The 25414-nt window shown below is 56.6% G+C and overlaps 3 protein-coding genes across 4 annotated transcripts; 1 reads left to right on the top strand and 2 right to left on the bottom strand.

The window, feature by feature from the left end:
* Positions 1-1001: 1001 nt before the first annotated feature.
* Positions 1002-8342, bottom strand: NDUFA7 (NADH:ubiquinone oxidoreductase subunit A7). The gene is made up of 4 exons (XM_039251586.1): positions 8235-8342; positions 7762-7811; positions 4135-4284; positions 1002-1211 (listed from the first exon to the last, which is right to left on the bottom strand). The coding sequence occupies exons 1-4, from the start codon at positions 8283-8285 to the stop codon at positions 1121-1123; spliced, it is 342 nt and encodes a 113-aa protein (XP_039107517.1). The 5' UTR covers positions 8286-8342; the 3' UTR covers positions 1002-1120.
* Positions 8343-8380: 38 nt separating this feature from the next.
* Positions 8381-9500, top strand: RPS28 (ribosomal protein S28). The gene is made up of 4 exons (XM_039251588.1): positions 8381-8490; positions 8574-8621; positions 9103-9236; positions 9423-9500. Exons 1-3 carry the CDS (start codon positions 8452-8454, stop codon positions 9223-9225), a joined length of 210 nt encoding a protein of 69 aa, XP_039107519.1. The 5' UTR covers positions 8381-8451; the 3' UTR covers positions 9226-9236; positions 9423-9500.
* Positions 9501-9669: 169 nt separating this feature from the next.
* KANK3 (KN motif and ankyrin repeat domains 3) lies at positions 9670-20954 on the bottom strand. 2 transcript variants are annotated; one of them, XM_039251584.1, is made up of 12 exons: positions 20933-20946; positions 18651-18817; positions 18102-18163; positions 15960-17267; positions 15782-15881; positions 15428-15589; positions 15190-15274; positions 14502-14718; positions 11137-11279; positions 10818-11018; positions 10637-10735; positions 9670-9928 (listed from the first exon to the last, which is right to left on the bottom strand). In XM_039251584.1, the coding sequence occupies exons 2-12, from the start codon at positions 18815-18817 to the stop codon at positions 9851-9853; spliced, it is 2622 nt and encodes an 873-aa protein (XP_039107515.1). In that variant the 5' UTR covers positions 20933-20946; the 3' UTR covers positions 9670-9850. The 2 variants fall into 2 exon arrangements, with proteins under 2 accessions (XP_039107515.1, XP_039107516.1); XM_039251585.1 differs by lacking the exon at positions 18651-18817 and having other exon boundaries at positions 20933-20954.
* Between the last annotated feature and the right edge of the window lie 4460 nt (positions 20955-25414).

Below are 25414 nucleotides of genomic sequence, written 5' to 3'. Positions count from 1 at the left end.
GACCCGCAGGAAAGTGACGTGTCCGACCTCTTTCCCACCCCCAGTCCCCTGCCAAATTTCGAGTCTGTGTCCTGAAACTATCCAGAAGTCTGCCTCTGTGGAAGCCCTCAGGACACCCTGCCCGGCCTTCCTCTCCTTCCTGATATTCTTCCTGAATCTGATTCACCCTTTGCTCCAGTTAGAATCCCACCTCCTCCAGAAAGCCTTCCCTGGGGGCTTCGGCCCTCAGTTTTCTGCCCTTGAGCTCTTAGCATTTGTATGGCCCACTCTGGGGCCCCCTACACACCTCCTGCCTAGAACCCTTATCCTTCCCTGCTTGCTCTGTGCTTCCGGACAACACGGCCCTCTCACACCCTGAACTTACCCTACAGAAGGGTTGTAGGGCTCTTCCACAGGGCGGTTGAACTTGGGCTTTCTTTTCTGGCTTTCACTCAACTGCTCAATCCTCTTAGGACCAGCCCCCCTTCCTTCCCTAGGCAGACTCGCCTCCCTCCCCAGGGCCTGTGCAGAAAAGTTTCTGGCTCAGTGGGGCCTTTCCTCACCCAGGGCAGGCAAGCCTTCCGTGTGAGTGGCCCTGCTGTTCTCGGCCAGCCCAGGAGCTGCGGGGCAGTCAAGGTCAGACAGGGGCTGCGGTGGAAGGGTACTGGCCCAAGGCCACATGAGCCACAGCTGCGGGAGCTCTCGACGGACCTAGTGGAGAGTCTGTGCTCAGCCTCGCTGGCCCCCAGTCAGGGCCCCCCAAACACCCAGAGGTCCTGGAACCGACCCCACTGCTCTCTAGGTTAGCCAGGCCCTCGGAGAAGGGACGGTGCCAACTCTAGACGCCCTGTCCCTGGAGCCCACGTCATCTGACTCTGTGCCCGGCGACAGCACGTCACCCTGAAGCTCAAGAGCCCCCATCCCGCCCCTGCTCCTGGAGTGCTGACAGTTAAGAGATTCAGCACCGGCTTCACTGGGAGCTCCACGTAAGCCGCGTGCAGCTTTGAAAGGAAACACAGAGGTGACGCTGGAGAGCAGGGTGTATTCATCATAAATTAGGTTCCGGTCTCCCCAGAGGGAATACAAGGAGGGGAAGCACTCAGGTGGCCCTGAGGGCCCGGCCAGGTGGCCCAGGGTGCAGTCACAGGTAAGGCTGATCCGTGGACAGCTCCCACCTCTTTATGGGAGGAGCCGGCGACACGGCCTTCTTCTCGGTGGCAGCGGCGGCCGAGCTGGAGAGGAAGACGGACTTTGGTTAGCTAGCGCCAGGTGTCCGGAGCCGCATGCGCAGATTTGAGGAAGCGCACACCGCGCCCAGCAGGAACACGCCTGCTGAGACTGGGGGTCTGAGGCCAGAGAAAGGGTGCTCCACAGGCCCAAACACCCTCACTGGGGTCCCCACAGGGTCAGCCAGTCCCCGTCCTGCCCAAGCCCCATGTGAACGCCCCACCGGCCTGCCCCGGCTCCCAGCCCAAAGCCAGCCGTGAACAGCTGGGCTCCTTCTCCAGGACACCTGCGCCCCCCCCCCCCCAGGTGGACGAGCACCCTGTTCCAAACAGGATACTGGCAAAGAGGACAAGCCCACCGCTCTCTCCTCCCTCAGGTGCTGAGCACCTGCTCCCAGGCAGGCGCTGAAGGTACCCCAGCGCGGCGCTCAGACCGGGCCCTGGCCTCAGTCTAATGGGGCGGAGGTTCAGGTGCAATTAAAAAAATACACCGCCGGACCCGGAGTGGGTCCTAAGGAGGCACTGTGGCAGCAAATCCAAGGCAAGTGCCGCCCGGCCCAGCCAAGCCCCTGGTGCCCAGGACTGTGGAGGCCTGCGCACACCGCGGGCAGAGAGAGGAGACAGAGGAGGCCCTCGCGGGCGGCGCCGGGGAGCCGGGGTTCCTGGCCGCCCAGCCTCCCAGGAGCCTGAAGGGGGTGAAGGGGCAGAATCAGGCTCCCTAGGAGATGGAGGCATTCCAGGGGCGGGTGAGGGAGCTTGGGGGGGGGGGGGGGCAGGGTGGACTCCCACAGCCTGGCGCTGGGCACTGGTGAGTCAGGAGATATTAAGGACCATGACACGGCCGGTTCACTGAGTTCTAACGATACCCCAGGCCCATCCCGGCCTCACCGCCTGACGGATGGGTCGTACTGCAAGCCCACCATCCCCATTTTCCAGATGAAGAGACGGAGGCTCCAGAAGGCTGAGGGACTGGCTGCAGACCACATAGTGAATTGGCTGTAGAGACCAGACACCACGGAGGGTCTGGGCAAAATGGGTTGGAATCCTGCTTCTGCTACCCACTGGCTGTGTAACCCAAGCAGCTCAACTGGCCTCTCTGTGCCTCAATTTTCTCTTCTGTAACAGGGCCCATTACTGCCTAACCCATGCTTCGTAGGCAGGCATGGCACTGACTCCATTCTAAAACCTTACAAATATTAATTATGAGACTCCTCATAACAACTCTGCTATAAATTGGATGTTTTGTCTCTCCTAAATGCATATATTGAAGTCCCAGCCTTCAGTGTGATGGCATCTGGAGGTAGAGCACTTGAGAGGTGATTAGGTCATAAGGGAGGAGCTCTCAGGAATGGCGTTAGTGCCCTTATAAGAGACCCTAGACACCCATTACCCCTTCGACCATGTGAGGAAATAGCAAGAAAACGCCATCTATGAGCCAGGAAGAATACACTCGCCAGATATGGAGTCTACCAGCACCACGATCTTGGACTTCCCTGCCTCCAGAACTATGAGAAATAGAAGTTTCTGTTGTTTATAAGCCACCCCAGTCTATGATATTGTCATAGCTGCCTGAATGGACTAAAATAAGTTCCCTACAATAGATATTATTGTCCCACTCATTTAAGAGAAGGCGTCTGAGGCCAGGGACAAAACTGAGTTTTAAGGAGCCTGAGGAGTGCCTGGGTGGCTCAGTTGGTTGGGCATCTGACTTCAGCTCAGGTCACGATCTCGCGGTTCGTGAGTTCAAGCCCCGTGTTGGGCTCTGTGCTGATAGCTGAGAGCTTGGAGCCTGCTTCTGATTGTGTCTCCGTCTCTCTCTGCTCCTCCCCTGCTCACGCTCTGTGTCTCTCAAAAATGAATAAACGTTAAAAAATTTTAAAAAGGGGGGGGCCTGAAATTTACATAATTCTTTAAAAAAAAGTACAAAGAAAATGGGGTGTGTGCACACATATATACATATAGGTACATATGCACATGTAGACAGAGCTGAATACTCTTGAGCCAGAGAAATGAAAGTCCCCATTTGCAACAGTATGGACGGACCCTGAGGGTACTATGCTAAGTGAGATATGTCAGGGAAAGATCAATTCTACAGGATGTCACTTATGTGCGGAATCTAAAAACAAAACAGAAAACTAAACTCACAGATAAAAAGAACAGATTAGACGGGGCACCTGAGGGGCTCAGTCGGTTAAGTGTCTGACTTTGGCTCAGGTCATGATCTCATGGTTTGTGAGTTCGAGCCTCGCGTCTGGCTCTGTGCTGACAGCTCAGAGCCTGGAGCCTGCTTCAGATTCTGTGTCTCCCCGTCTCTGCCCCTCCCCTGCTCATGCTCTGTCTCTCAATAATAAATAAAAACGTTTAAAAAAAAAAAAAAAAGAACAGACTGGTTGTTACCAGAGATAGGGGGCGGGGGGACGAAATGGGTAAGGGGGTCAAAAAGGTACAAAGTTCCCATCAAGTCCTGGGGATGTGATGTGCCGCACAGTGACTGTAGTTAACACTAGACTGCGTATTTGAAAGCTGCTAAGAGAGTGGATCTTAAAAGTTCTCATCGAAAGGGAAAACAACGTGTAACCATGTGACCACTCCAAATGTATACAAACAGCAAGTCCCTGTGGTTCACCTCACGCTGATGTCAATTACGCCTCAATTAAAAAAAAAAAAAAAAAGAAAAAACCCACCCAATTACTAAAGCAACACCCGGGCTTCTCCCAGAGCCCTGAAGGGCCCCTGGGGCTTCATTCACGTGCTTTGCGGAATGGCCCCAAACCCTCCCCTGGGTTGGGTAGGGACACCGGGCTCTCCTGTGAAAAGCCCCAGCAGCACAGCTCTCGACTCTGGTGAGGCTCCACACACAGGCACCCGGAGAAGCACACGCACAAGAACAAGAGGAAGGGCTGCTTTCTGGAAGGCGGTGCCTCCTCACCTCTCGGCAGGCTTGCCCGACGCCAGAACCTTCTGCGAAGACATGATGACTGAGGGCGGCACAGCTTCCCGGCGGCCGTCGCGAGTGCAGTAGTAGTTGCTGGAGAGCTTGTGGCTGGGGCCCACAGGGAGCCGGGGAGGGGGCTGAGTTCTGAGGGAAAAGAACATCAACGCTGAAGCTAGAACGTCACTCTTACGGCCCAGCGAGGCTGGCATGGGCCTGTCACCTCAGGATTCCCGTGCCCCACGGTGGTGGATGTATGGCTTGGGAGGATCCAAGGCCCTGGGGCAGGTAGCAACCTCTGCTCTGGATAGGAAGGTGCTGGAAAGCAAGGCCAGGTATGCCCCAAACATGACCGAACTGGAGGACCTTTTCTGAGGCTTCCCAGGGATGGGGCTGGCCCAGACTGTACACCCAGACGTCTTCCCACCCCACCATGGCCCAGAGCTTGCATCTGGCCTCACTTGCACCTGCAGGTGCTCAGGAAATGAAGGGACCAGGGTCTGAGGCTCTGACCACCTCACATCCAGTGGCCTTAGTGCATAAATGCTTGGGCAATAGCCCCAGGCTTAGCTTCTTCTGAGGGTCTTTGTCCCAAAAGCCAGACTACAGAACGCCTGGGTTTCCAGTTATCTCAGGAATTCTCTGGAAAACCCTGCTGGGATCAAGGCTTATTGCTCAAAGAGCACCTTGTCCTCTGAGGTCTCTGAGTTTCCTGCCACCTCCTGGTGGCCACAGCCACAGCCAAAGCTGGAGTGGGGGGTGGCAGTGGGTGAGTGAATACAGCTCTGTCCTGGGCTGGGCTAAAACCTGCAGTGAATTTCCAAAGGAGCCAGATGCCTGAAAAGGAAATGCTAACCTCAAAACAAAAAAGAAGCTTCCCTGGAAAACACAGCAGACAGGAAAGGCAGATAAGATAGGAGAGATCATAAAATCATTGAGATTCATTCAACCATGTTTTAAAACTGTTGTTTTGCCAGAAGTTTTTCTTTTCTTTTTTCTTTTTTTTACTTTTTAAAAATTTACTATTTTGAGACAAAGAGGGAGAGAGGGAAAGCAAGCAAGTAAAGCAGAGGAAGAGAGAGGGAGAGAGAGAAACCCAAGCAAGCTCTACGCTGTCAGTACAGAGCCTAACTTGGGGCCTGATCTCATGAAGAGTGACATCATGACCTGAGCCAAAATCGAGAGTTAGACGCTTAATGGACTGAGCCACACAGGCACTCCAGGACTTAAGATCTTCTTAAAACAAGTGATGACCATTGTGTAAAAGAATGAGAGGGGCACGTGCCTGGGATTCTCTCTCTCCCTGTCTCTGCCTCTCACCTGTTCAAGCACACGCACACGCGCTCTCTCTCTCTCAAAAAAAGTAAACACTAAAAAAATTTTTAATGAGAAATATGAAGAAAAATAAAGTTTAAAAATTTAATATTAGGGGCGCCTGGATAGCTTGGTCGGTTAAGCGTCCGACTTTCGCTTAGGTCATAATCACGCAGTTCATGGGTTCGAGCCCCGTGTCGGGCTCTGTGCTCACTGCCAGCTCAGAGCCTGGAGCCTGTTTCAGAGTCTGTGACTCCCTCTCTCTCTGACCCTCCCCTGCTCACACTGTCTCTCTCTCTCTCCTAGAAATAAATAAAAACATTTTAAAAAATTTAAAAAAAAAAAGTAATATTAAAAGCTATATCCTGGGGTGCCTGGCTGGCTGTTGGTAGAGGCCAGAACATGTGACTTTTGATCTCACGGTTATGAGTTCGAGCCCCATGCTGAGTGTAGAGACTACTTAAAAATTAAAAAAGTAAAAAAATTAAAAAGCAACATCCTGTTAGAATTGGCTTAACCCCTGGAGTCCAGACGGCCCCCTATGCTTGTGGCCATGGCTCTCCACCACCTAGCAGAAAGGGAAGAACCAGTGCCCAATGGAAAGACCCATAGGAACCACTAGGGGGCGCCATTATCCTAAGGAAGTTGGAAATTTTTTTTTTAACTGTTTCCTCACTTGCTCACCTATGACCCTAGACAGAACAGCAACTTAAAACTTCCAATAGTTATGGAGGCACCTGGGTGGCTCTGTCGGTTAAGCATCTGACTTTGGCTCAGGTCATGATCTCACAGTTTGTGGGTTCAAGCCCCGTGTCAGGCTCTGTGCTGACAGCTAGCTCAGAGCCTGGAGCCTGTTTCAGATTCTGTCTCCCTCTCTCTCTCTCAGAAATAAATAGGGGTGCCTGGGTGGCTTAGTTGGTTAAGCGTCCGACTTTCGCTTAGGTCATGATCTCACGGTTCGTGGGTTCGAGCCCCGCGTCAGGCTCTGTGCTGACTGCCAGCTCAGAGCCTGGAGCCTGTTTCAGTCTGTGACTCCCTCTCTCTCTGACCCTCCCCTGCTCACGCTGTCTCTCTCTCTCTGTCTCCTAGAAATAAACATTTAAAATAAATAAATAAATAAACATTAAAAAATTAAAAAAATACATTAAAAAAAACTTCCAATAGTTAGGGGCGCCTGGGCGGCTCAGTCAGTTAAGCGTCCGACCGTGGCTCAGATCATGATCTCACCATTTGTGGGTTCGAGCCCCAAGTCAGGCTCTGTGCTGACAGCTAGCTCAGAGCCTGGAGCCTGTCTTTGGATTCTGTAGCTCTCTCTGTCTCTCTGACCCTCCCCTGCTCGCGCTGTCTCTCTCTGACTCTCAAAAATACGTAAGAAACATAAAACAAAACAAAACTTCAGATAGTTGGAATTAGTTACAGCATCGAGGTTTTCACATACACTTGGTTATTCTAACGATATTTTTTGTCTCCTTTCGTGCTAATCCTAACCGGCTGCCTTACCTTTGCCAGCTCCCTTGACTTCCTATACTGCTCTCTCCGGTCCTCAATGTGCTCCAGCCCCCGTGGCTTTCCCCCTTCTGGCTCTGCCCAGCCTCCACAGCCTTGGCCTCTGTCAGAATGTTCTTTCAATAATTATCCTTTGGCTCTTTCTCGTTCAGGCCGCTCACATGTCAATCCCAGAAAACCAGACCTTTCCTGGCCGCCTGACATGAAGTTGCCACCCTCCAGCTTACTCCAATTCATTTTGTCTTCAGAGCATTGCAGAACGCTTTCTACCTGTTGTGTTTATTTCCCTATTACATTTCACTCTTCCTAGAACTTGACCTCCGTAACAGGAATGAGAACAATAACTTTCCTTGTTGGTGCTGTTATCCCTGAGAACAGGGCAGGGTCTTGTAACTATTAAGCAATTTATGGACATAAATGAGTTGGGAATCAAGACGCTTCTGGGTTCAAATGTCAACTGTCATTTTCACGCTTCCGCGTAACTTTAAGCCGATGATTTAGTCTGTCTGCACCTTAACTGTTTTCATTTGGAGTTTGGGGGTGATAACTAGCTTGCAGGGCCACACTGGGGACTGCACAGCTACACAGTCCACTCTGAATTCATGCCCGACCTGACTGTTCCACGAGCAGCCGGCTCGGAGTACAGGGAAGTTAAAATCCAACCTCTGCTTCCACAGACTGCCAGGGACGGAGGCAGGATTCCGGCCCAGCACTCCAGGGATCTAATGGAATTCGTATTTTGTTCCTGACGTCAGAATAACAGGACAGAGCCGGAGTGAGGGCAGCGAGCGGGGGCTTGCTCACCGCTTGGAGATCTCCTGGTAGCGCAGCTGCAGCTTCGCCTGCAAGTCTCGCTGTGGGAGGAGAGGAAGGAGGTCAGCCTGCAGGGCACCCCAGGAGAGGAGAGGGCGAGGGAGCAGGGGCATCCCAGGGATGGAGAAGGGAAGGTCGGAGATGGGCAGTTTGGCACAGGGATATGAGCCCCGGAGGAGATAAGGAGAGCTAGGGCCTGGGCCACAAGATACAGGGCTAAGAAGGTCTGGGATCAGGCGGACCTCAGGCCTGAACGGGTCGAGGGCTGGGGTGGAGGTGGGTTTGTCGGCGGAAGGAGTTGGGGGTCCTGGGCTGAGACACGGGTTCCAGCCTAGGAGAATCTCGGCACCAAGAGCCTCAGGCTCAAGGGTGCAGAAGGATGGGGACTAGCGGGAGCGGGCCCGAGGAGCACCGAACCCACAGCCCCCCGCCCCGTCCCATTCGGCCCTTTCCCCTCCGCGCACCCCGGACGCCCAGTTCCGCAGCCGCTGGATGAAGCGGGTAGCGGACGCCATTTTCCGTCTGTGCTGAAGGGCGCCGGTGACGTCTCTATCGCGGGGGCTGCTGGGAAAACTCTCCAGGTCTCGCGAGGCCTGGGGTGGGGCGGGGCTATGATGCAGTATAAAGACTCTCCTCGGAACACGTGACCCCTCTCCGCCTGACCGCCGCCGCGCCGCCATCATGGACACGAGTCGTGTGCAGCCCATCAAACTGGCCAGGGTGCGGTGGGGGTCCTGATTTGGGGGCCGAGGCGAAGAAAGATGGGAAAGGGGCAAGGTCTGATCCCAGTTTCTCTCCGCCAGGTCACCAAGGTGCTGGGCAGGACCGGCTCGCAGGGACAGTGCACGCAGGTGAGCGAGCGCGGATCGGGGGTGCCCGGGCTCTGAGCCCTGACGATTGCCCTGCCAGCTAGTCTCTGAGACCAGAAATCTCTTATATCCCAAGGGTCCCCGGAGGGTCCGAGCCCTCTTCAGGGCTTTGCCCACCGTGTCTGAGCTCCGTCAGTTTCATTCTCCGGGTTCCTTCTTGGGCCGTCCCAGCGACCTCTTTGTGGCTCCATGCCCTGCTGAGTGTGCTCCCCGCCCCGAACAGGACCTGAGCTACAGCTGTCCCTACACTGGTGGCTGCTTTTGTCGCCCGAGAACGTAGTTTTCCACTTACTGATTTTCTTCGGCTTCTCTGCTGGCTCAGCACTGACTCCAGACTCAGTCCCCTTTCTAAGTGTCCCTGGGCCGGCCCCAACACGTCCTCTGTATCGAAGTCGGCTGCCCACCACGCGGTGCGTATCCGTGAGTGGCCCTAACTCCGCGCGGTCTCTGGTGGGCCCCGTAGGTGCGCGTGGAGTTCATGGACGACACGAGCCGTTCCATCATCCGCAACGTGAAAGGCCCCGTGCGTGAGGGCGACGTGCTCACCCTTTTGGAGTCAGAGCGAGAAGCTCGGAGGTTGCGCTGAAACTGTGGCTGGTGAGTGAAGGACTGGGTGGGAAGCCTCAAACCTGTCAGACCCTTGGTGCTAGTAGGGGAGCTACTCCAAATGCATGGGTGAGGGTGAGGGTCTCAGGGTGGGGGCCGTACAAGGCCAGGGCAGGAAGGGAGTTTGGCAGTTGCCGGGTGGCCGGGTCAGGATCTCACGTTTGGGTCTGTTTACAGGGTCCTGGCTGTCGGGGTCCACCACTCGCTCACGGGGATGATCTGCGATTGTTAATAAAGCGTTTACGTTGTACGTAACTGTGGGGTTTTGTTTGGGCTGTCACTAGGCGCAGAAAACTTGCCAGTGGGGGCCCCTCCCTTCCTTTGTCCTCTCAAGACTTTGGGGGTGGGAGCTGTGTGTTTATGTCCCCAGAACAAGACGTGGCCTGAGTTAGTAATGTTTTATTCTGTGAGTGGGTGGACTCAGGGCCTGGCTCAACCCGCTGGTCTCCCCAGGTGAGCCCCTCCTGAACACGGAGCCGTCCAAGCCTGCCTTTTGGCCCAGGGCTGGCATCTGGATAGCGAGCCCTGGACCCTCCCGTGCCCCCACAGGCTGGGGTGGAGGAAGGAGAGGTCTCCCCCAGTCTAGGTCCAGGGTGCCAGCCTGCTCACTGTGGTTCAGGGTCTTCTCTGTGGTCCCTGCATTCTCCTTCATCAGGCAAAGTCGTGGGGGAGTCCAGGGGTGACTGGTGAGAGAAACGGGGGTGGGTCCTGTCAGTCTCCTGTGAGCAGGATGCCTAACCTGATGGAGATCCTGCTCCTCCACACTGGGATCACGCTGGAGGAACCCCACCTTCAACAGTGGAGCCCGGCTGTCTGGTTTTGAATTCACTTCTGCCTCATCTGACCGGGAAGAGGTGCTTGATCTCCATGCCTCCTTCCCCATACTTCTTGGGGGGAGGGGGTGGGGAGCAGGCTGATTGGATGAGTTTAAGTGCTGAGGAGAGCTTGCCCCTTGCCTTTGAAAGAGTAAGCCTTTCCCCCATAGGAAGCAAACTGTTCTCCAGCTTGGCCCTCCCTCCCTGCCGCTGGGCTGCTGGCAAACTGGCCCTTCTCAAGTCCTGAAACTGGCTTGCGGGGAGCCCGCACCCCTCTGCCCCTCCCTGCCTAACTCTGAAGGGTCCCTTCTTGCTGGGGGCAGCGGCAGGAGTCTGCTGACAAAGGAAGGTCTGAGCTAGGTCTCCCAGCTCTAGCCTGGTCACTTCTCTGGAGGCCTCAGGCTCACGAGCTGTCAAGTGGACCTGTGGCTCTGGTATTGGGCAGGTTGAACGTCAAATCGCAGCCACGTGCATGAATCCAAACCCAGGTTCCCGGGTCCTGGCTATTTCCCCAGGGGAGCAGGAAGGGAGGCCCCCTTTCTGCGGCACACAGTACCGTCTTGGGGCTGCACTCACCCCAGGGCCTGGCTCGCCGGAGCTCAGGTGCGCTTGCAGCAGGGCAACCACCTCCTCCTGCTCGGCCTCCAAGGCCATGGCCAGGGCGCTGGTGCCCTCCTGAGGAACAGCCTGGAGGTCAGGTCCCTGCACCAAAGCATGGGTACCCTGCCAGCCCCCCGCCAGCCCCGCGGCGGCTCACGTTGTCCAGGAGGGCCGGGTCGCAGCCCGGCTGGGCCAGCAGCAGCCGGACGGTGTCCAGGCGCCCGTACTCACTGGCACACATGAGTGCCGTGGCCCCATCCGCATCCTGTGCGTTCACATCTGCCCCGCACGCCAGCAGGGCCGCCACCATGTCCTGCCGGCCGTGGCTGATGGCCAGCATGAGGGCCGTCTGTCCTGTCTGGGGAGTGGGGAACAAGGGGACAGGGCTGGGGAGGGTTCTGGGGAAAAGGAGGTCAGACCGACCCCAGGTGGAAGTGACCCCCAGACCAGGAGCCAGGGAAGAAGCGTTCACGCACCTGGCTGGCCTTGGTGTTAACGTTGCCCATGTGAAAGAGCCTCTGAACCACAGCCATGTCCTCTTCTCGCCCCACGGAGGTGAGTGCAGCCAGCATGAGGGCCGAATAGCCCGCCCGATTCTGGCGGTCCACCTCGCAGACCCCTGGGGGAGGAGGGAGCCCGTCATCCGAGAAGTCAAGCCCCTCAGCCCAGACTGGTTTGTTCTCCCCTCAACAAGCCTCATGACTGGGTCCTGAATGTACCCTTGGCCCCTGAGGTTCTTGCCAATAGCCACGTGGCTCCCTCCCTCCCCTTCACGGTTCTGTTCCAGTCTCTGCTCATTTCAAGCTGGTTCTGGGACTTGGTTGGCTTTTCTGTTCTATCTTCCAGCACCTAGACCACAGGGCACTTAGTAGGTGCTCAATAAACTTGATATTCCTATTTTCACAGCTACCATCCACCAAGCTACCACCCTTGCTCCCCTAGAGAACTATGTTAACAGGCCCACCCTGGTGTTCGAATCCACTTGCTTCCACGCAGCAGATCTAGAGAAGTTTGGCAGAGTTGCCTATTTAAAACCCTATGTCTCCCCATTGCTCTGGAATACAGGCCATCATCCACCATGGCTTCTGAGGCTATTATCTGACTTCTGTTCCTTCTGGAATCCCTTTCTTCAAGACTGTGTTAGATTGACTTCTGTTCCTCTGAAACGTGAAGTCCTGCCTACCCTCTGCCTGCGAATGTGACCACGTTAAGACAGGCCTCGTGGTGGTAGGTCCTGATCCAGTATGAGTTATGCCCTTAGAGGAGAAGAGGCCAAGAGGAGCAGACCGGGTGATGACAAAGGCAGAGAAGAGACCTTCAGCCACAGGATGGCGGGCAAGCCCCAGAGCTGGGGAAAGGCATGGCGCGAGCTTCTCGCTCTAAGCTCCTGAGAAGGAACCAGCCCTGCCAGCCTTGTGTTTGGACTTCCGTTCGGCCTCCTGAACGACAAAACCGTGGGTTTCCACTTTTTTTTAAGCCGCCCACTTGGAGCTACTCTGTCAGTGGCCCCAGGAAAGGAGCCCTGCCTCCCGCCCCTCAGGACTGCACACAAACGCTGGCTCCGCGTTCTCGGGACCTTCCCTGTCCCCGTCCTGGCCTCTCCTTCCAGCGCCTTGCTGGGGTGCAGTTCCTAGTGTGGCTGATGCGGCTGTCCCCTGTCCCCACCGCGCGAAAGGCTCCGCGAGACCAGGGCAGGGAAAATGCCCAGTGAGAGGCAAGGGGAGGGGCTCACAGAAGTAACCCCAGCGGGCTCTCTGGAAGCTAGCCAGGGCACTCCCCCCCCACCTTCCCCTGCCCTCTCCACTCCCCTCCCACCTGATGCCTTCCTAAGCTGAAGGGTCACTCGTTCCTTCTTTCCCATTAGGTCTTACTGTGGTTCCTGTCCCGAGCTAATTACCACATGGTTTTTTACTTTGTAATCCTGTCTCCACTCCCCCTCTCCCCACAGTGCATGTGCTCACTCTGGTACAATCACGGGAGCTTGCTCATTCATTCAACCACACTCGAGGGCCTACTGTGCCCCACTGGAGCAAGGAGGGTGAGGTGAAGGGGGGCCGTGAGGAGGATTTTGAAAGGAGACAAAGGAGTAGTCAGTGACAAAATGAAGGAGGAGGGGCGCCTGGGTGGCTTAGTCGGTTAAGCGTCCGACTTTCGCTTAGGTCATGATCTTGCGGTTCGTGGGTTCGAGCCCCGCGTCGGGCTCTGTGCTGACTGCCAGCTCAGACCCTGGAGCCTGTTTCAGTCTGTGACTCCCTCTCTCTCTGACCCTCCCCTGCTCACGCGGCCTCTCTCTCTCTCTCCTAGAAATAAATAAAACATTTAAAAAGAAAAAAGAAAATGAGGGAGGAGGCTGGGGGGAGAGGCAGTGAAGTGGGAGGGAGCAATGGCCAATGGTCCTGTGAAGGCCATGGTCATCAGGGCCAGGCATTGGGGGAAACTGAAATGTTGGTGGGTGAGAGCTGAGAAGAGGGGTACTAGGAGTGAGATTGTGGAGGGGACATAGTTTTCAGTGACATCAAGATCTTGGGGTAACCTTACAAGTATAAGGCTGATGTAGGGCACAGGTCAAGGTGAAGGGAGAAGCGAGGGGTCAAGGAACCAAGAAGCATGTTCCATGAGGGTGCTGAAACTGGCAGGGGGTTAGACTGCAGAGGAGAGTTGGCCTGGGACTAAAATGCAAGAAAGGGGTAGAGGGGGTAGTGGTCTGACCAAGAAGAGATTCCAAGGTAGGGTTGAGGAAGAGGGAAAGTTCTCAAAGGAGATGAGTAGCAAGGATGCACAGCCACGTCCCGGCCCGCATTCCAGGGAGGTGAAACAGCCCCTGCGTGAAGAGTGCACTGAGGACTTGGGGTCCTAGCAGAGGGGAGGCCCGGGTTGACATGGGAGCAGCAGACGGGCAGAGAGAATGATGTTAGCCTAAGGGGGGCAGGGGGGTTGAGCTCAAGGAATAAAGGGGGTCCATGAGGCCTTGGGCTTCTTGTGACTGAGCTGTGCCTGCCTGGCGAGCTGCTGAAGCCCCCGTGCCCAGCCCCCTTTAAGGCAGGAGATGCCCGGGAATACAATCCGCTCATACTGTTCCCCAGCTCCCAAGCTCCAGCTCAGAGCACTGTGCTCTTCCCCAGGTCACCAGGCTCTTCAGGGATGGGATGGACCTGCGTTTGGGTGGGGCGGGAGAGGGGACAGAGGTGCCACCTCAGCCTGCACTGAGAGTGAAAAGCCACCCAAGGCAGGACCCAGAAGACACTGGACCCGAAGGATGACACCCAGGAGGGCACTGCCCACTGTCCCCTCTGCTGTGAGTCCCATGGGGACAGCAGCTGGATGTGGTACCACCCCAGCACTGTACCGGTACCCAGTAGGCTCTCAGTACAGGTCTTGTGCGCTCAGCAACACCTACATGTGTATCTCAGCTCCAGAGGGGGAAAGTTGGGGCAGGGAGGGAGCAAGCAGGTGCAGGTGATAAAAATGTGTGAAATGGAGCCAGCACAGGATGCTGCGGTGGAGGACAGGGCACAGTGGCCTGGCCTGGGAGGGTGGTCACAGCCCTGACCAGTGAACACCTCCCCTCAAGCCCAAAGAGGCAGATGACCGCTGACCGGCCTCCAGCGTGCCTGGCACTATCCTACCCGTGTTACCCAACTGCCCAGGGAGGGCCCTGTTGCATCCCCGCTTCCCAGATGGGGAGGCTGAGGCTGGTGAGACCTAATTCCAAAGCCTCTATTCTGGCGCCCCACAACGTGCAAGGCCACCAGCACACAGCTCAGAGGATGCAGAGGTCTAAAGGCCCTTGGCAATCGGCCCAGGACACAGGGACCCTGTGACCCCGGAGGAAGGTGCTGACCGGTGTCCAACAGCAAGCTCGAGATGGCTAGGTTCCCGTGGGACACGCTGTAGTGGAGGGCTGTGTTCCCGTTGCCATCCGCCAAGTTCACCACGTGGGCCAGCAGTTCGGGTCCCATGCGCGCCACTGCGCCCAGCACCCCAGCCACGGGCTCCGCCTGAGAGCGCCGCTGGCTCGACACTCGAAACCACTCCTGGGCCACTAGGCGCGCTGCGCCCTGCGGGGACAGGAGGAAAGGCGTCAGAGACGGTCCAGGCTGTGTGGAGGGGGGCCCGGGCAGGGCGGTCGCTGCCTGTCTGAGGGGGTTGGTGGCGCCACGCCCCTTTGGAGGAGGGAGTACAGCCAGTGTCGGTCCCAGGCTCAAGGGGGCAGGGGTCCTCCCCTCTGGAAATGAGTCTGTGGGAGAGCCTAGAGTGGAGGAAGGCAGTGAGCGCTTGCCTTTGGGGAGCACGGGAGTGGGGCTGGAGCTGGGGGCGGGCCCTTTGGGGAAACAGGGAAGCCCTCAGCGCTGTCCGCCGGCGGAGATGCCTTTGGAGAGCCTGGGATCAGGGGAGTTCTCGGCGCGAAAGGGTGGAACCTGGGATCGCCCAACTCTAGGAACCCCGACGCGCTCCCTAAGAGGGCGTCAGGGGAGGTCCCCGATGGGACCCACGACTGCCATCTATGAAGGACTCCCGAGGGCACTCACGCCGTCGCGGGCGATTCCGCGCGGCCGGCTCAGCTGCCGGTGCAGCGCGGCGCACGCCTCCCTCAAACGCGGGCTCAGCTCGCACCTATCAAGTAGAAAGAGGCTCTGGAGGGGTCTGGGGCGGGGGGGGGGGGGGGGGGGGGGGGGGGGGGGGGGGGGGGGGGGGGGGGGGAGCGGGAGGCGCAGGGCACAGGAAATAAAGCGGCCGTCCCCACTCCACGTGCCTAACGCCACTCACCTCCCCTGCGCACCCGGCTGAGGTTCTGCCTCTGGCTCGGGCTCAGGGTCCGGGACTTCCCTGCCGCTGTCGTCCCCGGAGCCGGAGGAACTGCTCCTTGGAGGATCGGCGGCACCGTCCTCGCTGTCGCTGTCGTCGTCCTCGCTGGAAGAGCTCTCGTACCTGGGGGCAGGTGGGAGGCATCCGCTGAGCCTCCCGGTGGGCTCACTCGAGGTGGGAGTGGCTGTCCCCATTTTACAGGTGGGGAAACGGAGACTTTCCAAGAGCGCACAGCGAGTGAGGGGCAGAGCCAGGATTCAAACCCCAGCCTATCTCCCTGCAGATGTAGCCATGGGGAGGGGAAAAAGTGCTCACTCTCCATTGAGGATCCCGACAAACTGCAGGCTCTTGGGTCCGGGGCTCTGCTGGGCGCCAGGTGTACCATCTCTCCTCTTCATGATGGATTTGAGGGTTCCTGGCGAAGTCAGATGAGGACACTGAGTCCGAGACCAGAAGCCATCAAGCCAGGGCTTAGGTAGGGGTTGGGACTCACCCGCGGGGGCCACGACTCTGTCCCCATCCGTAGGTCCCGACGGGTTCTCCTGAGTCAGGGAAGGGGCATCCGCGGGGGTCTCGGTCTGTGTGGCCTTCGCGGCACAAGCCCACGGGGTCTGGGTGGCAGCGTCGCGCAGCTGGGGTTGGGCCGCCGCCGCGGCCGCCGCTTCCTCCTCGGCAGCCTCGCGGGCCTCCTCCAGCTCCCGCAGGCGGCCGCGCAGCAGCTCGCTCACCCCGCGCTGGTGCTCCAGGCTGGCGCGCAGCAGCTCCAGCTCGCGCTCGGCAGCGGCGGGCAACCCCAGCAGCGCCTCGGTCACCCACGCGTCTGCCTCGAGGGTCTCGGGAGCTGCCTCCACGCCGGCCTCCCAGGTCTCCGGCACTGCCTGGGCCCTAGCGTCCTGGGTCTCTGGCACGGCCTGGGCGCCAGCCTCCCGCATCTGCGGCGCCCCGTCGGGGGTCCCGGCCACCGCATCGGGGACCTCGAGCGCGCCCTCGCTGCGCCTGGAAGCCGGCCCGTCGGGGCCGTCAGGGCCGTCAGCGCAGGGGCCAGCCTTGGCGCGAACACCGCGCTCGGAGGTGGCCAGGCGTTCGGTGAGCCGCCGCAGCTGGGCTAGCTTGTCCGCGCGCGCCTCGGCCTCCCCGTCGGGCTCCGGCTGCCCGCGCCCCGCCAGCAGCCGCGCCTTCTCTGCGCGCAGCGCGCGCACCTGCTCCTGCAGCTCGGGCAGCGCGCGCGCCTGTTCCTCGAGCTCGCGCAGGCGCCGCAGAGCCGCGGCCATCTGCTCGCGCACCAGCTGCAGTTGCGCGGGACCGGGAGAAGCGAGGGCGGGGTTGGAGGCGGGGCTGCTGCGGCCGGACCCGCGTGGGCTGCGAGGGACACCGCGGGAGGGGCTGGGCGCGCGCTCGTGCGCCTGCGCGAGCTCCAGCCTCCGGCTGGTTTCCAGGAGCGTGTGCTCGACGCGCGGGTTCCGAACGGGCACGCGCGGCGACAGCGGCTGCAGCTGGAGCCCCGAAGGTGCTCCCGGGGAGAGCGCGCCCGACGCTCCCCCATCGTCACTAGCCAGGGACTCGCTGGACGTCCAGGCGCCTGGGCTGCGCGCGCCTGCGAGGCCAGCCCGTGGTGCCCTGGGGCGGCGTGCAGGCGGCGGGCCCGGGGCGCGGCGGGTGGCGGGGCCGCGCTCCAGCTCCTCCACGTACTTGAGGAAGTCCAGGTCCAGGTGGAAGCCATAGGGTGTCTCCACTGAGTAGGGCGAGCTCGGGCTGCGGGCGCCCACGGTGGGGCCGGGGCCCAGGCGAGGGCCGCCCAGGTCTGCGGGCACAGCGGGGTGTGGGGGGAGTCAGGCTGGGGGAGGGGGACGACCCGGGACTGACTGGACAAATAGAGCGCGCCCCCCACCGCCCCACGACGGTCTTGCACGGCTCCACCTGCACCATAGCCTGCACACCTGCCACAGCGCGCACGCGTGCCCAAGAATCAAATGCCTATGTGCACCAAATAGCCATGCAATCCTACCCTTACTGAGCACCTACTATGTGCCAAGCACTATTCTAGGCGCTGGGGACACATCAGTGAACAAAACAAACATCCCTGCTTTCTAGTAGGAGACAAACATCATTCCAAATGGTGCTTGCTTAGGGCAATAATAATAATAGTAACAACAACAAGGTGAAATGGAGAATATCCAAGAGGCGTGACTGGCTCTAGTGGTCAGGACAGGTTTCCTGCGGAAGGGACTTAAAAGTTGAGCCCTTGAAATATGAGGAAGCAGCTGGGGACAGAAGGTTCCTAAAAGAAAACAGCCCGAGCCAAGGACCTGGGATATAGCGAGCAGAGTGGGATAACAGTGAGGCGGAGGTGAGGGTGCCTGGAACAGAGTTAAAAAAGAGAGAGGGAAAGGAGGAGGAGGGGTGGGTTGGGGCCAGATTGTGGGGGCCTCCCAGGCCACCATGAGGAGTCGGGATTAAATTACACATGCGACAGAACGCCACAGGCAGGTTTTAAGCAGGGCCACGACATTCTCCAGTGGACAGTGAGAAAGGGCTCTCTGGCTACATACGAAGGGGAGAACCCCAGGGCTATGTCCACACACGGGCACCAAGTATCAGTCTGTCCACACACATGTATCCCACTTTGCACACTCACCAGGCAGGTTCTGATTCAGGGCAAACTTGGCCATGTTTTCTGGAGTAGCTGCCAGACACACCCTGAAAAAAATGTCCCCAGAAGGGGTGAGGATGGGGCCAGCCCCATCCCTCTGGTTGTACTTCTGGAGTCAGCCTCGATGGTAAATTAGAGGAAACAGAGCTCTTCCCCACCCACCCACCTGCACACATATGTCCTGTCCTCTCTGCTCCCTCAAGAAGCCTTGAAACTTTGGAATGAATGAATGAATGCTTGGATCCCCAGGTCCGGTCCTCAGCCGGCTGGACAGGGGGAGGCAAGCGGGGCATCAGAAGGAGGAGACTGATCAGAGAACAAGAGTAGCTGGTATGGGTGTGGGGGAGGGTCATTCCAGACCTGCTGAGTTCTGTGAGTCCCAGGGCAAAATTAGAAATTGATGCTCAAAGGGATGGAGGCGTGAACGTTCAGAAGTGAAAGGCGAGAGTTGGAAGCCCTTCGTGGGCTCATTAAAAATTCATCTGGTCAGATTCTGCGTTATTAAAAAAAGAACAAAACCAGGACCCTGGATACCTAACTCCCGAGTGGAGCCCCACGGGCGTCTGCCCTTGCCTTCGGAGAGCTTGCAACGGAACCAGAAGAACCCAGGTTGTCAGAGCTGTGCCTGGACCTGGGCGTGGGGAGGACTCTTCAAGTAACATGGCAGCGGCTTTAAGAAACCGAGGGAGACTGGGGCACATCTAAAGTGATAATTAACAAGGACGATCAGAAAGTGCAAGGTTGGAAAAAAGGGGCTTTGAAGAGCCCCCATGAGAAAAACTTCCAGGGAGGGAAAGCAGCTTGTATTGAGTCCCTACTGTATGCCTTGACCGATTAAATGTAACCATTGTGCAATCCTGTAAGGTAGGCGTTACCGTTCACATTTTCCAGATGAGGAAACTAAGGCACAGAGCAACTGCCTGTGGGAAATGCCCCTAGATTGGGCTCTGCCCATCTTCTGGGGACCCCTTGACGGTACAGCCTCCACCACCAGATGCCTGCCAGACCCATCAGTCCTCTCCCTGACACAGCGCCCAGTGTGCCAACCTCCTGGGGACCCTTCCTATCACTCCGTCCAGCCTCTCGCACTCCTGACACCCGTCAGCCATGGAGTATCCCCTGCTCCACTGCCGATGGGACCCCACCACTCCGTCCCTACCTCTGTCCAGCCTGGGTCCCTGAAACCTCCCTCACACAGCCCCAAGGCAGTTGGGGCGGGGGGGAGGCCCTTCTGGTCTCAAAGCAGCTGTTTCCTGTCCCCTCACACCGGTTGAGAAGGGCGGGCCAGCTGGTCCTCACAGAGGACAGCCAGTGCCTCTCACGACTTGTTTTCAGGAAACTGCCAGGGAAGAGTTGTGCGGTGGAAAAAACCCCGGAGCCAGAGCTTAGGGGTCCGAGCCTGCCTCCTCGCACAGCGGGCAGCGTGACTCAGTGAGGTCAGTCCCCTCCCCCAGTGACCTGCTCACACCCGAATATGAGGCTCTGAGAACTCAAAAACCACAGCTGTGGGCCATTCCTCAGACCCAAATCAGCTAGAGTAGCGGGGCCCAGAAGCTGGTATGAGAAGGGAGTGCTCCAGCAATGGTAAATAATCATATCACGTTTGCCATTCACTCTGGGCCAGTCTCTATTATAAGCAATTCATGGGTATTCACTTAAAAAAAAAATCCTAGCTGAACCCTCTGAGGTAGGTTTTCTTATCATAACTCTTTCCCCTATTGTCTGGATGGAGAAACTGAGACACAGGGAGATGAAGTGACCCATCCGAGGTCACCCAGGAGGCAAGATTTGAACCCGTGTGTCTGCATTGGCCACTCACTCGATGGCCTTCTAGAAACAGCCCTTCCCTCCAGGGCGGGGGCAGAGAGCCCCAGGGGGTTCATCCCTCCCAGCCTGCACCCCTGCCTAATGGGGAAGCAGGTCCGCACTACGGCAGATCCAGGGGCCCCGTCCTCACCAGAGTGGGGGCGCAGCTGCCCTCCCCTCTTCTCTGCTCGCCGCCCGAGCTGTCAGCTAGATCGGATCCTCTGCCTGAGACCCCCTCATTAGGCCGTCAGAGCCGACGCCATACGCCCCCACTCCCGCCCCAAGGACTATTTCAGGACTGTGATCCGGAAACCTGAGCGGTGGGGGACTCGGCGCGCAGTGCGGATCCCGGTCTTGGGGAGAGGACGTCTCCCCGGCTTGAGGCCGTGAACGGTTGCACCCCCTAATGCCGGGGCGGACACTCAGACCCCTGAGGTGGGGTTGGAGGCTGATGATGGTGGGAGGGGGAGGTTCTCGGGTACATCGTGTCCCCCCCCAACACACACACATATACACACCCCACGACGGCCTCGCAGAGACAGAGCAGTTTCCTACAGGAAACCCCGCCGGGCGGTTCCATCCGCTACCCATTGTCTGCCCACCGGGGGCCGTCCGTCCCTCCCCCCAGCACCGTTTCCGTATCACCCCCCCCCACACACACACACACACCCAGGTCCGGCGTGAGGGGCTGGACCCGGGTCCCGAGCTCTCCAGGAGCGACGCTGGGAAAGTCCCGGAGTCTGTTGGGGCGCTAGGGGGCGGACAAGCCCCCTACTGGGGTCCTGAAGGGCGGAAGGAGGGCGATCTCACGAAGCCAGAGCCCCCCAGTTCTGCTCGCTGCCCACCTGGGGCTGCCAGTGCGGGAGGGGTCCCAGCCAGAGGACCCGATGCCCGCCCCATCGCAGGGCGCTGGGCCCGCAGAGGGGCAAGAAGTTCAGTATCCCTTCCCGCTACGTCTCCTAATACCCCCCAGAACCCCCACCGGTGCCCCCCGAAAACCAGTGCTTTACCTGAAGCAGCAGACCCCGCCGCGCCCGCACCAAACCCGCCCCCTCGGAGCTCAGGGACGGGTTATCAAGGCCTGGACCCTAACTGATGGCCATGCCAGCCAATCAGCGCCCGAAGCCCTCTGAGCTGTCCAATGGTGAGACGGAGTGGGCGGTGATGGCCCGGCCCGCGTGTGGGGCGGGGCTGGGGGCGGGGCCTAAAGTGACTCTCCCTGGGCCCGAGAGGCGGGGAGGAGTAGGTAGGGGGCGGGGCGGAAGGGGCAGCCAAGTCCCACCCTGCGCAGGGCTAACGGGTTTGGATTTGCTCCACAGGGCACTAGGGAGCCATGGGAAGACAACAGGAGACTAACCCAGTGGTATTTGTGTGTTGGGAAGATCCTTTGGGCGGAAGCTAGAAGGACTGATGCTCATGTCCTAGTGTCTTGGTGAGGTACCAAGACCCTGGATGTTTCCTACCACAGGGTCTTTGCACCAGCTGTTCCGTCTTCCTGCACTGTTCTTCCCTGCACACGTTCACATGGGCACCTTCTCCTATTCTGGCGGTTCGACCTGTGTGTTGCGATGCCCTAAAGGCCTAATGGGGTCCCTCTCCAGTCTCTGTCTTTCCCATTGCTGTTGTATTAACTTGGTATCTACGTTCACTATCTGAAACAAGAAGAATCTTATTTATTTGTTTACATATTTGTCATCTGTGTGTCTCCCCCACTAAAGTGGCAGCACCACAGACAGGGAACTGATTGATTTTGGTCACTGCTTCATCCAGTGTTCCTGGCACACAGTAGGTACTTAATAAATGTTTGTTGAATGATTTTTAAAAATTTTTTTAACGTTTATTTATTTTTGAGAGAGACAGAGCACGAGCGGGGAAGGGGTAGAGAGAGAGGGAGACACAGAATCTGAAGCATGCTCCAGGCTCTGCACTGTCAGCACAAGGCCCAGTGTGGGGCTTGAACTCACAAACTGTGGGATCATGACCTGAGCCGAAGTTGGAAGCTTAACCCACTGAGCCACTCAGGTGCCCCTGTTGAATGATTTTTTAAAGTTTTTTTTTTTTTATGTTTATTTTTGAAGGGGGGGAGCAGAGAGAGAGAGGGAGACAAAGAATCCAAAACAGGCTCCAGGCTCTGAACCATCAGCACAAAGCCCGACGGGAGGCTGGAACCCACAAACCATGAGATCATGACCTGAGCTGAAGTCGGATGCTTAACCGACTAAGCCACCCAGGCGCCCTTAAATTAAAAAAAAATTTAAGTAGGGGCACCTATTGGCGTATTTGTGAGTGTGTGTGCATTTTGTAGCTGTCTGTTGAGTTTCCTCATGAAACTCAAACTGGACATTTAAAAGGATTTTTATTGGGGCGCCTGGGTGGCTTAGTCGGTTAAGCGTCCGACTTTCGCTTAGGTCATGATCTCGCGGTTCATGGGTTCAAGCCCCGCTTCGGGCTCTGTGCTGACTGCCGGCTCAGAGCCTGGAGCCTGTTTCAGAGTCTGTGACTCCCTCTCTCTCTGACCCTCCCCTGCTCGCGCTGTCTCTCTCTCCTAGAAATAAAAAAAAAAAAAAAAATTAAAAGGATTTTTATTGTAAGATAAAATACAAACAGGGGAGCCTGGGTGGCTCAGTCAGTTAAGCAGCCAACTCTTGGTCTCGGCTCAGGTCATGATTTTGGCTAAGGTCACTGTCTCAGGGTCTCTGAGTCCCCCAGAACCATGGTTTTCGAGCCCCGCAGCGTGGAGCCTGCCTGGCATTCTCTCTCTCCCCTCTGTCTCCCCCCACCACCCTCTCGCACTGTCTCTGTCTCTGTCAAATAAATCAATAAACTTAAAAAAATACTTTTCTAAAAAAAAAAAAATGCACACAGAGCCAGATCTCAGAAACCACATAAAACAAGTATGTAGTTTATGGAGTTACTGAAGACGAGTTTCCCAACCAGGGCTGATTTTGCTCTCAGGGGACATCCAGCAATCTCTGGGAGACATTTTTTTATTGTCATGATGGAGTCCAGGAGAGCTGTTTTTGTTATCTAGTGGGCGGGGCCCAAGGATGTCGCTAAACATCCTAACAATGCACCAGGTGCCCCCCCTCCGCCACCTTCCACAGCCAAGAATGATCTGCCCTGAAGGTCAAAAGTGCAGGGTTAAGAAACCCAGAGCATCATGATGACCCCCACCCAGGTCAACACATAGCACATCACCAGCCACCCCCCTCCCCAGAAGCCCCTCTACCTAACAGGTCCCTGGCACAAAGTAACCACTGTTGTGACTTTTGTAATAACTGTTGCTTTGTGTTTCTTTTTTTTTAATGTTTATTTTTGAGAGAGACAGAGACAGAATGTGAGTGGGAGAAGGAGCAGAGGGAGGGAGACACAGAATCCTAAGCAGACTCCAGGCTCTGAGCTGTCAGCACAGAACCCGACACGGGGCTCGAACTCACGAACTGAAACGTGAGATCATGACCTGACTTCATCAAATGCTTATACGATGCAGCCACCCAGGCGTCCTATTGCTTTGTGCTTCTGCGTAGTCTGTCACCCAAGGAGGAGTCTACAGACATTGAGGTTTAGTCTTGCCCATTCAAAAAGGAAACGATCTTTCAAGTCTCCTTTAATTCATGGTGTCCCCCTCCATTTCTTTCCTTTCCTTCTCTTGCAATAAATCAATTGCTCCACTCAGCTGTTGGTCCTGGAGAATTTCCCACAGTCATGGGGGGAGGGCGTGGGGGTGGGCCGCAGATCCCACACTTGCGTTCCTCCGTCCACCACATTCTGGAACACTTATCCTCTGATTGTCCCTCCTGCCTTGGACTCGCAGCCACTGTGGTTCACTGAGGCTGCAAGACAGTGATGCCTTCCTAGTGCTTTTCCTCACTTGTTAGCTAGAATTCTTCCCTCGCCAGGTGCCTCTTACTGCCTCCTATCTGGGTACCCAGTGGCAAGTTCATGTAAGAAAGGGAAGACAGAGGTGCCTGGGTGACTCAGTCGGTTGAGCGTCTGACTCTTGATTTTAGCTCAGGTCACGATCCCAGGGTTGTGGGCTCAAGCTCTGTGTCATGCTCAGCATGGAGACTGCTTGGGATTCTCTCTCTCTCTCTCTCTCTCTCTCTCTCTACCCCTCCCCCACTCAATTGCATGCTCTCTCTAAACATAAAATAAATCTTTAATTTTGTAAAAATGTTTTATTTAGTTTTGAGAGAGAGACACCACTTTTCAAAATAATGTATTGATTCCCCATCATCCTCTGAAGATGATGAATTAGGCTTTTTTTTTTTAATGTTTATTTCTGAGAGACAGAGCATGAGTGGGGGAGAGGCAGAGAGAGACAGAGACCCAGGATGGGAAGCAGGCTCCAGACTCCAAGCTGTCACCACAGAGCCCGACGTGGGGCTTGGACCCACAAACTGTGAGATCATGACCAAAGGCGAGGTTGGATGCTTAACTGAATGAGCCACCCAGGTGCCCCGAATTAGGCTATTTTAAAAAGTCTTGGGGTGCCTTGGCTACTCAGTTAAGCGTCTGATTTCGGCTTAGGTCATGATCTCATGCTTTGTGAGTTCCATCCAGCGTTACATCCGGCTCACTGCTGTCAGCACAGAGCCTACTTTGGATCCTCTGTCCCCCTCTCTCTGCCCCTCCCCCACTTGTGCTCTCTTTTTCTCTCTCAAAAATAAACATTGAATAAATACATACATACATATATATATACATACATGGTCAGTGTGGGGGTGCCTGGCTGGGGCTCAGTCAATAGACCATGCAACTCTTGACCTCAACGTTGTAAGTTCAAGCCCTATGTTGGTTGTAGAGATTACTTAAAAAATACAATCTTAAGGTGCACCTGGGTGGTTCAGTGGGTTAAGCATCCGACTTCGGCTCAGGTCATGATCTCACGGTTCGTGGGTTCGAGCCCCGCGTCGGGCTCTGTGCTGACAGCTAGCTCAGAGCCTGGAGTCTGCTTCAGATTCTGTGTCTCCCTCTCTCTCTGACCCTCCCCGGCTCACGCTGTTTCTCTCTCTCCTAGAAATAAATAAAAAAAAAAACATTAAAAAAATTATAAAAAAAAAAAAGATGAACAACCTAACTCAAAAAACAGGCAAAGAACTTAAATATACATCTCTCCAAAGAAGATACAGTAGTCATCCCACCCACATCCACGGTTTCACTTTCTGTGGTTGGCGGGGGGGGGGGCTTTTTTGTAGCAGGAGCAGGAGGAAGAGTTTCATTTATCTATTTACTTAATTTTTTAAATTTTTTCATGTTTTATTTATTTCTGAGAGAGAGAGACAGCGTGAGCAGGGGAGGGTCAGAGAGAGGGGGAGACACAGAATCGGAAGCAGGCTCCAGGCTCCGAGCTGTCAGCACAGAGCCCGACGCGGGGCTCGAACCCACAAACCGTGAGATCATGACCTGAGCCGAAGTAGGATGCTCAACCCACCGAGCCACCCAGCTGCCCCTTTATTTAAATTTTAAAAAGTAATCTCTACGCCCAACTT

The sequence above is a fragment of the Hyaena hyaena genome, unplaced genomic scaffold, assembly GCF_003009895.1.
Source record: "Hyaena hyaena isolate Hyena2069 unplaced genomic scaffold, ASM300989v1 scaffold_396, whole genome shotgun sequence".
NCBI lineage: Eukaryota > Metazoa > Chordata > Mammalia > Carnivora > Hyaenidae > Hyaena > Hyaena hyaena.
The sequence above is the reverse complement of the archived record's forward strand: the minus strand, read 5'-3'. Positions and strand labels throughout refer to the sequence as shown.

Coding starts and splice junctions, on each gene's coding strand:
- NDUFA7 (XM_039251586.1), bottom strand. CDS start 8,285: ATGGCGTCCGCTACCCGCTTCATCCAGCGGCTGCGGAACTGGGCGTCC. Junction 7,812..8,234: donor TGCGGAACTGGGCGTCCGGG/GTGCGCGGAGGG, acceptor CTCCTCCCACAG/CGAGACTTGCAGGCGAAGCT. Junction 1,212..4,134: donor TCGGGCAAGCCTGCCGAGAG/GTGAGGAGGCAC, acceptor CTTCCTCTCCAG/CTCGGCCGCCGCTGCCACCG.
- RPS28 (XM_039251588.1), top strand. CDS start 8,452: ATGGACACGAGTCGTGTGCAGCCCATCAAACTGGCCAGG. Junction 8,491..8,573: donor AGCCCATCAAACTGGCCAGG/GTGCGGTGGGGG, acceptor TCTCTCCGCCAG/GTCACCAAGGTGCTGGGCAG. Junction 8,622..9,102: donor CGCAGGGACAGTGCACGCAG/GTGAGCGAGCGC, acceptor TGGGCCCCGTAG/GTGCGCGTGGAGTTCATGGA.
- KANK3 (XM_039251584.1), bottom strand. CDS start 18,817: ATGTGCCCCAGTCTCCCTCGGTTTCTTAAAGCCGCTGCCATGTTACTT. Junction 17,268..18,101: donor CCTGAATCAGAACCTGCCTG/GTGAGTGTGCAA, acceptor CTGTGCCCGCAG/ACCTGGGCGGCCCTCGCCTG. Junction 11,019..11,136: donor TTAACACCAAGGCCAGCCAG/GTGCGTGAACGC, acceptor CCCACTCCCCAG/ACAGGACAGACGGCCCTCAT.